The sequence below is a fragment of the Polyodon spathula genome, chromosome 7 (genome assembly GCF_017654505.1).
Source record: "Polyodon spathula isolate WHYD16114869_AA chromosome 7, ASM1765450v1, whole genome shotgun sequence".
Taxonomy (NCBI): domain Eukaryota; kingdom Metazoa; phylum Chordata; class Actinopteri; order Acipenseriformes; family Polyodontidae; genus Polyodon; species Polyodon spathula.
This window is the reverse complement of record NC_054540.1, coordinates 32,754,247-32,766,599: the sequence shown is the minus strand read 5'-3', so window position 1 is coordinate 32,766,599 and position 12,353 is coordinate 32,754,247. Positions and strand designations below refer to the sequence as shown.

The window sequence follows — 12,353 nt, the reverse complement described above, 5'->3', positions numbered from 1 at the left end:
TACATGATGATTCCAGTATTCTGTGTTCCCAGTCTTACTGAATGCTGCTGTAGCACTTTAGCCCGGGTTGTGCTGCAGTTTTAATGCAGGTTAACTGGTAGATTAGGCTTTCGCATCTGGTAGAGGTTCCTGCCCGACATCAAAAGACAAAACATAAAAGACTTCTAAAACCATCAACTCCCCCTAGAATCCTATCTGCGGGCATCATTTGCACGCAGTGGTGTCTCGTGGATAAAGGCAATCAGCCCTTTTCAGATTGCATCGCAGTATTAGCGTGTAATGCATTCCTCGTGAGGCTGCGAGATGTGCTGTGCGCCATTATTAAGCAATTGATGGTATTTGAATACTCGTTTAGAAAACAGATTGATCTCTTTGATTGCACACACTCCTCCTTCCCATTCCAGTAGTTAAGACTGAAATGAATTGCAATGCATTTCAATGTGTCTCCAGCAGCATTGCATTCAGCAGTTCTTGTGTTGATGTATGTGGGATATAGTATTGCACTGATATGGTAGTAAACTGTGAACCAAGAGTTTAAGAATTAAACTTAGACCTCCAAATCTCTAGAATGTTATTTACTATCAATTAAATCAGAAAAAGGACTTGTTTCACTTTTATATTTCATTTTGAAAAACCCTTCTGCAGATGTTTGGACACATTATCACTCCAAATGAAGAACTAAGGCTAATTCAATATTGAATTTATTACACTAAGTTAAAGATGTCTATATTCATACCGACCACATCCTCTAAATGTGAACGATGCAAGTTACAAACCAAGAACATTATACGTGTATTTTGAGGTTGTATTAAAATTAATGCATTATGGCAACACGTTCGTGATACATTTTTTATCTTTCCATAGTAAGGCACACACCAAGCTTCTGCATTTCGGGTGTAACATCTTGTGGGATGCCAATAGAAATTATGTCATTACTTGTGCCCCAGAAGTCTTGAGAGGGACCCAGTGGAGTTGCTGTGTGGGGGGAAAAGCGATGAGAGGGACCCAGTGGAGTGGCTGTGTGGGGGGAAAGCGATGATCTTTACAGACAAGCCAGAGCTCAGCATCCAGATAGCTCTTCAGCAACGTTCATCCTGCGGCTCGCGAACTGAGACCTATTAATGTCCATGGAGTGTGCTGGAATTGTTTATTGCGGGAATGAAGCCCTTTGCAGGGTTATAGAAACAATAAGAGTCGAGCGTGGAGATGGCTGGCAGTCTGTCCACAGCAAGGCTATGAACTAGTTTAATAACTATCATGAAATCTGATTGACTTCCCCTCCCATTTAGCTTGTGAGCTGGAAGTATTTGATCCATCCAGGCATCAAATGACCTGCCCGCAATGGAAAGCCCATGTGCACAACCGTCTTCCAGTGTGCGATCAAGGGAGAGGAGCTTTATGGAATGGAAAGCCTTTCCCATGGGATTTTTCTAATTAAGATGCACCAGCATATCAAGAAATGTCCCTTTATTTATTGTGAGATGTTAAAGGGTTTATTGCAGATGAAGTGTAAATCTCACTGATCACGGCACTTCCATTCATTATCAGGACCCACACGTGCGGTTTTGATACAAGCATGTGAGCGACACTGATGAAGGCACTGGAGCTGGGGTGATTTAAATTGAATTGTGAGAGCCTGGTTGATTCCCCAGTGTGATACACTGCTCTAAAGTTTCCCTTTTGTTACTCTAGTTACGTTTTACCTTATGTTTCTGAGGTGCTGGATGTTATCTAAATTGTTTAAAAAAATTATATCTGTTTGCATGCCTTACTGTCAGCTACTCTGTCACACTTGCACTTCCTAGGTTATTTGACCTGGAGAGTTCAATTATTTTTACCCCTTAAACACCTTCTTTCCTGTCATTAACCAACCAGCTTCCTCCCCTAACGACTGGCATGCTTTGCAGACAGACAACATATATTTTTGTGGTGAAACGACCAAAGAGGTGCAGGCGTAAACCCACAACCTGAAATGAACGCAAGTGTAGCGTGCACGGGGGAAGGCAGCAGCAGGGCTGGTAGGTGACATAATCACATACAAAGACATAAGCCCGATATACGCTCCTTGCAAAGGAGCCAAATCTTTTGTACAGTGGTATCGGCACTATGCTTTAGTGAGAGAGGTACCGGGATTGCTACACATGCAAACTGAGAAGTTTCTTTTAACCTCTTGTTTGCTAGTTGTTCTTTCAAAACTGCACTTGGAGAGCTCCATAGAGAATGGAAGTGCAGAACAGGTAAGATTGGTGAAATTGTTTCACAAGCTAGACCCTTCTCTGTCAGTCCCTCTCATGAATGCTTAACTCTCACTGAAGACCCTTTTGCTCTGTACTTTCAGTGCTCTTAAAAGAGGGGTTCACTGTATATTTTTCACAGACAATTACTACATGAAATATATTTAAATTTCAAGGCTTTATTCATAGTAGAAGGGGACCATTTTTTAAAATATATTTTTAAATGCTAAACAGTGCCTTAAATTAGAATATATAGAATAGACCTTGACATTGATAAGATACAGGCATCTGATATTTCTTTGTACCAGATAATATGTATCTGATGTAAATGATGTTACATTATGATAGAATGTTAAACTGTTTAATTATTGTTATTTAACTGTGTATTATAAAATATATAGTATAGGCTGCTGTGTAAAACATAAGCTGATTTACTTGTAATCAGATTTACTTTTTGAGCAACTTATTACAATAAGGTATTACTTTAAAAAAAAAAAAAATATTGAGAAGTAATCTGATTACTTTTCAGGGTTGTTACTTTACTTGGAAATCTTGCAGTATCAGCTGTCGGCAGAAGCACCTGTATGCAAATTGCTTTTCTATTATTATTATTATTATTATTATTATTATATTATTATTATTATTATAATAAAAATAAAAAGTAATCAGCAATGTATTACTTCTATAAGAAAGGCATCAGTAACATATACCAGTAATCAGTAGTATATTACTTAACTAATATTAACATGGGTTGATCAGCACAGGCAGGAAGGGATATACCAGTGAGTTAACACATGCCTTCAAACAAATTTCTTTTGTGTTACATTATGTAAAGATACAGTAATGCCTTTCATGTCCTGAACACAGGCTGCATTACAGTGCCTATCTCCCCTTCTCCTGTTCAAAGACAGTTCTATGGATCTCATACTCATTGCAGCCTTGTCCCCACAGACTGGACTGTGTGTTAGAACAAGACCTGCATTACAGCAAAGCACAGGGGAGTCCAGGAAAAACAGAGCAGTCAGGTGGAACCTCTCTGCCATTCACTTAAACTGGGATTCACGTCACAAAAGGTCCCATTCACAGAACAGCCTGCCGCTGAAGGACTGACTCCCACTAAATACTGCAGCACTAACCAGCAATGGCTAGAGGTGTATGTGGTCAGCATGATGCATACGCCTGACCTGTTAGTGGACTGTAATATAGAGAAGGTGCTGGGGAATGCAGTGGAGCACATCACGTAAAAAACTTGTTCTCTATGTAACTAATAGTTTTTCTCAAGCAGTGCTGTTTCTAAACCATATCATCCTCATTGTTAAATGTTCTCTTTAATATATGGGGCATTCAGGGTGCAGAAATGCGGTTTGGCAAATCAGATAATGGGATTGTCTGTCGCTGTTTAACTCTTTTTACTGTAAAGTTACAGCTCTGTTTAAATTTTCCCAGTACAGAAAGCAAAAGATTTACAATAAAATCTGGACAAGGAATTGCACAAAATACCAACAGTACCGAAAGGAACAAAAAGAGAAAGATGGAAAGAAAGAAAAGAGCAAACCCAAATGGAAACACAATAAAACTGTATTACATTTGTGCTTGAAATATTACAATACAGTATGTACAAGAGTCGTCCGAAAATAAACATCTCATGCCAGGTGACGCATAAAAACCAACCTTATACAATAGCAAGCAAAAGAAACAAGGAAAAACCAAAGTGTCAAATATATTTACAATACTTTTTAAGAGAGCGCTAACTAAGGCTTTATAATCCGCTTCAGAATCCTTATTAGAGCCAGTAATGGATTTTGTAATGGATTCTTTGTATAATTTGGGATACACACATTAACAGTAGCTATAACTCTATAGATAAATAAACATGTCTGCCACCTCCTGGTACCTAACCACTTCTTGTGCTGTAGGTCACATGGTCTTGATTTTTAACTGAACTATTGGAGTAAAACTGACCTACATCCCAGGAAATGCACTGCCAGCAGCAGCAATGTTTAATCCTGCTGTATGTGAAATACCTGTGTATCCTTAATTCAGTCTTCAGAACTCATCACAAGAAAAGGATGGCTGAGCGTTGCTGAAATTAGTTAAGAATTGTAAAGCCTGAGCCAGCACCCCTTTAACAGTCTCAGATCAATCTGGATGGCAGTACAGGAGGGCCAGGGACGGATCAGATTCAGGCTGAAATGAGTTCAAGATTGTTCTTCTCTGAATGGGCACAACGGATAGCAGAGGGCGTAAGGAGTTAGGACCAGGGACGAACAGACCACTCTTTAGAGCCCCACTGGACCAGAGTCTAAAGCAGACAGGCTGCATCTCCCCCTTCCTCTGCTCTGGATGCAGGAGTTAATTAAATAACCCCCGCTTGTCACTCACACTACAGCCAGTTGTTTGGGAAGGGGGTGATGAAAGCTGCCCTCATCCCTGCATCCATCACAGTCTCCTGTTAGTATCATAGTCTCCTCATTCCCTACAGCTAGTCTATACAGCGGATCCGGCCTCATTTCTTATGTACATGTTGGGCAAATGCTAAAAGAAGTTGGTGTTTTCGGTTTGTGGAATTAGTTCTTTATTTGCGTGTGTTCTTTCTCTCTCTCTCTCAGCGGACTTGCGGTGCAAAGCCTTCTTTCATTAAGCCTTCCTCGTAGTCCGTCTGGCAGAGGATCATGTTGTTCTTTAGGAAGAACTTGTCTCCAACACAAAACCTGGAAGGAGAGAGAAAGAAAAAAATACATCTTAAACCAAGCTGCAGCAGTCACTGCCACCGCACGTTTTACACTCAATGCATTTCTGACGGGGGTTTAATTGGATCCACGAGGGTTCTGAATAGAAATTTTGTAGTATGTGCCAACTTTGAGGTGCCAATTTTGAATAGCTGAATGCATTTTAAAATATATTTCTCTTACATGTGTTGAAATATTCAAGGCAAGCATTGCTTGAAATGTATTGTGCAAATCTTCAACAGAAACATAATCCATGTACATTTGTATAGCGGGAATACATCACAGAGCAGGCTGCCAGCTTTGTGATCAAGCTTTGCTGTCACTTGATAATGTATCTGTAATGTAGTACACTGACAGCTCAACTAAAGAGACACATTCACAGGCTTTTCTCCCCCTGTTTTGAAAGATAATAGTGTGGGGCAGGAGTACAGATTTTTTTTTTTCTCCACTGTTTATAGAACATGCAAATATGATAACATTGCACCCTATTCAAAATCAATTTTCTGTCCTTGTGTAAGCTTTTTAACATTGCTACTGGCAATCTTTCTCTTAAGTTTACCACTGTATTTTTGCATGGTATTTTTTTTTCATATGGTTATACCATACATTTACCCTAGTTTACCCTGGCTTGCCTTGTTTACTATTTATTAATACGCTTTACTATACCTCTCTTTGCTTTACAATGCTTCCCTATGCTTTACTATACCTCTGTTCTTTACAATGTTTGCCTATGCTTCACCATGCTTTCACTGTGCTTTGTTACACGTTGCTGTGTTTTTACTGTGGGAAACTTTTATAAGGGTTTTAACATGCCGACAGTCTATTGGTTGGATAGAACACCATAGATAAACTACTACTTCTTGGTAGCTGTAGGTCACACAGTCTTAAGTGAGTCTGAGCTACAGCTCCTGAAGCACTGGGAAGTGTTAGCAGCCTCTACTCTATAGCTCTGTCTTTGTGATATCTGCATATTCCAAACTGAAGCACAAAATGCAAGCAAGGAACCAGAAGTTCTACAACTGAAAGAAAGGAGTCAGTGGTAATTTTACTGATGCCAATGTGACGTAAGCACATGCATTTTAAAAACTTAGACAGCATCCTATTTGATCTAAATACCATCATTGTTAAAATATTGAATTGTACATTAACTATCGGACTGAATTGCAATCAAATAAAAAAGAGCATTGTGTTTGAACAAGAAAGAACATACATTTGGGAAAGAAGAGAAGGCCATTCAGCCCATAAAGGCTTGTCCCTTGTTAGCACACTATTCTCCACTACGTGGGGTGGGGTTCTGACACTAATTTATATCCTACAACTTCACCTGGTAGGTTATTGCACGCATTTATACCTGAGTAATAAAGTGCTGCCTACCTTCTGTTCTAAACTCCACTCAGCTTCCATTCATGCCCTCTTGTTGTTCTCTCTGTGCTAACTTTGAAGTCGTGCCATGGGTTAACTTTATACCATTTAAGATCTTATAGACTTCAGCCAAGTCCCCTCTTTCCCTTCTTTTTTCTAGACTGAAGAAATGCAATTCTTTTAACCTTTCTTCATAACTCATGTCATGAAGTCCTGGGATCAGCCTACTGTTCAAGCCAGGCAGTTGCAGGACAGAGTACAGTAAGTGGATTGGAGCAGTCAAGCCTCTTTCCATAGCCCGTACTGTACAAACCCACTGCATCCTTAAAGATTGATAGCGAAGCCAGACCTAAACCTCAAAGGCAGACCAGACTAATCATTTCCATCTCGCACCAAACCACCACAAAGGAAAACCAATTAAAAAAAAAATCTATTTAAGATCGAGATAGCATTCGGTTAAAAACATGTTTGTTCCCACGACACGGATTCCTAATTGTTACAGTATGTTTAGTTACTTTGTGTTTGCACAGCAAGGATTTTACATTTCTTATCAGCGTCCGAGTATGACTTCAGGGATGCAGCAGCCAGACTGTCAGTCAGTCACCTGTCCAGCATGTCTGTAGCATTTCAGTAGTTTAAAATGCTTCACAGTTTTATGCTTGCACCTTTCGATCTTAAACACCCTGTTAAACTGAAATCTGGAACTGACTAATGAGACAATTCTGTTCATCTGGCTGTTCCAAGGGTTCGAACACGTGTGGGAGAATTATCTTTTGCACATCAACTCCCGAAGATGTGGAACTGTTTCCATCACAGTATGAAGATGGAGTTTGATCATCTTTCCTTCTCTGGTTTTAAAGATTGTATTTGGGAATTGCTTTGAACCTCCTGCCAATGCTTCTCCTATAGCCCACATTAGCAGATCGATACAGGTCAAATCTTATTTATTCTGGCCTTGGTTTGAAGTTTGATCCGCACATGTTTGTTGTTGTATGTTGTGATTGTCTTTTTATTGTTATAAGTTGTAATATTGTTTTGGGTATCAGTAGCAGGATAGGAAAACTGCTAAATGGTGTCCTGATTCACCTGGGTAAAACTTTTATATGGGAAACTGTATTCTTTGGTTCTATCATTAACCTTTCAATGGGTGAAAAAAAAAAAAAAAAAGTGGTTATCTGGGCATTATCCCTAAAAATAAGTGTTTTCTGCGCTCAGGGGGGTTCCCCAGTAATGATATCTTAATGTCACAATACAATACCTGCATATTGCGATACAGTAAATCCCGATACACGAGACGGTCGTGATTGGATACTTGCATGATGCCTATTAAAGATCAAGGGATCATTTAACAGTGGACTATTTTGTTAAGAACTCAAATGAAATGAGACCGGGAGAATATGCATTCATGTCCCAATGCTGTAAGTAATAGATGGGACAGTGTGACCAGAAGCAGGAGTCCAGAAGGGTGCTCCTTCTCTTAAGTAGTGGTGCTAAGAGAATAAACTGTGGGAAAAAATGGAGAAACAAATGACAAACATTTATTTTTTATGTTAAAATCAACACGACTGTGGGACACTGCAGGCTAATAATCCTTGTTAGTAAAAAACAAACACACCAAAAAAACAGCCTTGCTTCACATTCGCTCTATTGTGTAGAAGCAATTTGAATAAACCAGATATACAAAGAATTACATGTAAATGTTTTGAACTCACAGCCCACATACTAACAGCTGCCTTTGGGTTTTTTCTTTGCATTTACATTTGCTACGGTAGATTTACCAGCAAATCAGTTAAGGTAATGGCTATACATATATATTTCTATATTTGATTGTGTTAACTTAACCTTCAAACGCTGGTGTCAGCTGCAGCTGGCCTGGTTAATTCCACTGCCTGACCCGGACGACCCCTGATAGCTCTCTTGTTTATCAGCTAGTCCATTTCTAATGAGATAGAGGAGATTGCGCTGGTCAAAGAAAGCCACTTTAATGTTCTGCAGCGCTGGAAACTGGGAAAGAGCGGAATGCAAGGCAAGTCATCCAGGAAAGGGATTCTCAAGCAGGAACTGATGGAGACGGAATAGTGATAACAGAAGAGGTGCACTGCTTGGGAACTTACACTCACCCAATCAATAAATCAAAACCTTTCTTTATCCAGATGAGTCAATTGAGATCAAATTCTCATTTACAATGATGACCTGGCAAGAGGCTCTCAGCACAAGAACAAACATCAAACTCAATAAATAAAAAGTAAAGAAAAATATAAAATCAATCTAAAAAAATTAAACTCAGCAGCAAACTTGGCAGGCACAGATGTCAGTCAGCAATGAGTCAACACTATAGCTAAATGCAACCTCTGATACACTAAATCTCTCATAATAATGATCTGCCAATCACATTTTCACATATGCAAACTGTGTAACCTCATTGAGCAAATAAAAGCAAAGCAGATTAATAGATGTTAAAAGCGATTAATTTCATTTAACTCAAAAGCCACAGGGTTGCGAATCAAGGCAATTAGGATTTTACAGATCTTCTCCCTGCTCAGTGCACTGCTGTAGTTTGCTGCTATGCATGTCCAAACCAGTACTGTCCTGCAGAGGGCACTACAGATGAGGGGAAAGTAGACACACAAATCTCTCTTCTCTGCTTTGTGTTTTTAGTTCTGTTTATTCAGTCAGTCAGTTTGTTTTATTGGTCCTGTATCGAGCATAACTGTAGCTGCATTCTCATAAAATTAAACCACTTCCTTCTGGTTTTCGTGGCTTTTAAAACGTGCTTCAAAGGGATAGAAGCTAAGATTTAAGTTTATTCTGGAGCCAATTTAAGTGTGCACAGGGATGGGAATAAGACTCCCATTGCATAGCAGTTTGATCCAATCCTGGTTTCAGTATGAGTTTAATAAGATACACCTGAGGTTGTTACCTATACATTGGGGTTAATCAAGCTCGTACTAAAACCTGGAATGGGTGAAACTGCTATGCAATAAGCATCCCTGGTGTACATTGAGACAAATGTTTAAAATAAACAAAAATGCAATTCCCTGAAGTGTGTTTTGTAACAATGTGTCTCGTAAGTCAGACATTGTGTCATACTTGTTAATATTGATGGCCTCTCTGTTTCTTTCAAAGGAATGGATTCAGATTGCTGTGTGTGCAGACAGTTAATGAAAGGTGACCTTCCCATTGACCAGAGGTCATCCTAATCTGCATTGCATATGACATTGCCTGATTCACGGGACTCCCTGCACTGTATAGAAAAGCTGCATCTCCCTGTTGCAAGTCTGATAAAACAGGCCAGCTCCGACACACTTTGATAGAAAGCGCACAACAGGTGCTCGGTTTTCAGGTGCTTCTGTATCTCTGACTATAACTGTTTACAGGGATGGTGACATTGGTGAGACTGGTGAGATTTCAACCACCAACTTTTCTGGCTGCCTCTAATCATTCTCGTGCACTCTTTGCTGTGTCGGTTCGGGTCTGTCATACAAAGAGTGCAGGAGAAAGTACACTCTCAACTTGAACAGAGGCAGCCACAGAACACTTAGAAACATACAGCTCATTAAATGTAAATAAAAAGCAGATGGACCCCGGATATTAACGCTTAACCTGCTTATCAGTTACAGCTGATGGTCAAAAAAAAGAGGAAGCAGAAAAAAGCAGAGGTCTTGGGGTCCCCTTAGCCTCCAGCAGCAGAAGAATCTTATTTGGTTCATTCTGACTGACAACACTTTTCATTTCTTAAATTTTTACCTAAATTTCAAGACCACGTTTCAAGACCATGTCATTTTAACATACTGTGCATAAAATATTTTCTGAAGTAAGTTGTTAAAGCAGGAGAAAGGCAGACAAAAATCAAGCACACCTTATCGACTTAATTTGTTAAACTTAACACATGGCCAACAAAATAATTAGATACTGTTCTGTACCTATGAATCTATTTAATATAAAAGAAGCAATTCAGGCATACTTTAGTTCTGGAGCAAGGCTGCCTAGCGTAAAATAAATATGTTGCATATTACATCTAAAAAGTAAATAAATAAATAAGAACTTATTTATTTTAAAATTATGGAGTAGGCAGTGCCGCCTCTGACGAGCCACCATTGCTGTTTATATAGACTCTGTTGTGGTTTAAATGTTTCAAATGCTTTGTCGTTGACATTCTGAGTGTGAGATCTACACTCTCAGTGGCATTATAAGAGTAGCTGCTGATAATAAGATCCAATGGGGACATGACTTAATGGTAATCACAATGGTCACATACTGCAAAACCAACTTTAACACCGTATAGCCAAATTAATGCTAGTAGCAGAAAGTAGCTTAAATTCCGCACCCTACCCTACCATCAATCTGGGGAATCAGTCACAGATACTGCGATGGGTATCAATTGCCTGACACAGGATAGCACTCAGAGCATGAAGAGACTGCTAATGATGATTGTCTCAAACACTTGATGGTCTGCCTAATGTAAAAGCAAAGAGTTGCCCAGCTTGAAAGGGTTTTAATTCAGAGAAACCAAGTGCTCTGGCTAGCAACGCCGATGAAGATTAGCTGACTTCTCACATTAGCGGAGTTTGTCTTGCACTGGGGGGCTGGAGTGACAAGACAATAACAAAGGGCTAATTGTGTGTAACCAGGCACTTCTGACATCCAGTAATAAATGAAGCACGGCACTGAAATATAGGAGCTTCTGCCTTAATGAGACCGGATTGGTGCACAGTCATGTATCAGTGACATGCGTTTGAAGTGTGAGGTTCATTAGTCCTCCTGTCATTCAGTCCTGCAGAGACTAACACTGTAGCTGTCCTGAATCGGGTGTGGCTTGTTCTGCGATGTGCAAACTGCCCTGAAATCCTGGAAGAGTTATACAGAAGAGGGCCTATGTTATTAAGAACATCATTAAGGGCTGTTACTGGTCCTGATCCGACATCAATCTGAATGACATGAGATTAGACACACCAGTACACAGGTATGTAGGTCTGCGTTCCTCCACTGCAGCCCATGGCAAATGAAACATTCCTGTTCATAGTTATGCATGAAGCACAGACAGTCCTGTTCTACACTGTATACAGACTCTGGGACACCCAAGTACAGCTTTGTAAAGCTACCCAAACCCGACCAGAACTCTTTTTACTACTAGGTTATGAATTCTGCAGTGCTTAAAAGCACTTTGCAATGCTTACCTATGCTTTACTACACTTTGCTATGCTTTTCCTTTGGGACTTGGTGACTATTGTTCCCCAAGACCAGCAAACTTATTTTGCTTGCAACGTGAGGTTCTGAAATAAATAAGCTGGTATTCGATGTGGACCACGCCCCTCTGGCCACGCCGCTGTTAGTCCCTCTTCACACTCACCTCTGGTTGCACAGCTGGCATGCGAAGCAGTCCAGGTGGTATACGTTGTCCTTAGCTCGCATCACCATCTCAAAGGCAGGGATGAGTTTACTGCAAGCAGCACAGTTCCCAGTGACACCAAATAACCTGCAACAGACACAGCAGGGAAGCGTTGAAAAGAAGACAGTGACTTCACAATTCTGCTAGAGAACACTACCACATACAGGAGACAGTCAGTTCACAATTCTGCTACAGAACACTAACACACACAGGAGACAGTCAGTTCACAATGCTGCTATAGAATACTACCATACACAGGAGATAGTCAGTTCACAATGTGCTATAGAATACTACCACACACAGCAGACAGTCAATTCACAATGATGCTGCTATAGAATACTACCACACACAGGAGGCAGCCTAGAGCCCTTTTTAGTTTGTTATATTTTAGCAAAGCACCCTGGGATGCACGTGACTTGCAGCAAAGGTACCAGGATTACACAATAAAAGAGAAACAGTAACAATGTTAAAGCAATGGATTGAAATAATAAGACTAAGACATTTGACTGGCACTTCTTTAACGAGAGGACCAGACGTTCTGTTTATAAAGCTAATAACAGGTAAGAGAATGGATTCATATCTTGTAAAGCACTTTGTGATTGCAGTCGACTATGAAAGGCACTATATAAAAATAAAGAT

General features: G+C 39.9%; 1 protein-coding gene across 7 annotated transcripts in view; it reads right to left on the bottom strand.

Moving 5' to 3' along the window:
- Positions 1-2,647: 2,647 nt before the first annotated feature.
- lmo3 (LIM domain only 3) overlaps positions 2,648-12,353 on the bottom strand; it is a 43,392-nt gene continuing 33,686 nt past the window's right edge. For all 7 annotated transcript variants that reach the window (XM_041255325.1, XM_041255322.1, XM_041255324.1 and 4 more), the window contains exons 3-4: positions 11,676-11,801; positions 2,648-4,945 (exon numbers count right to left, since the gene is read on the bottom strand). In XM_041255325.1, coding sequence (XP_041111259.1) covers positions 4,840-4,945; positions 11,676-11,801 — 232 coding nt within the window. In that variant the 3' untranslated portion in view covers positions 2,648-4,839. The remainder of the gene's footprint in view (positions 4,946-11,675; positions 11,802-12,353) is intronic.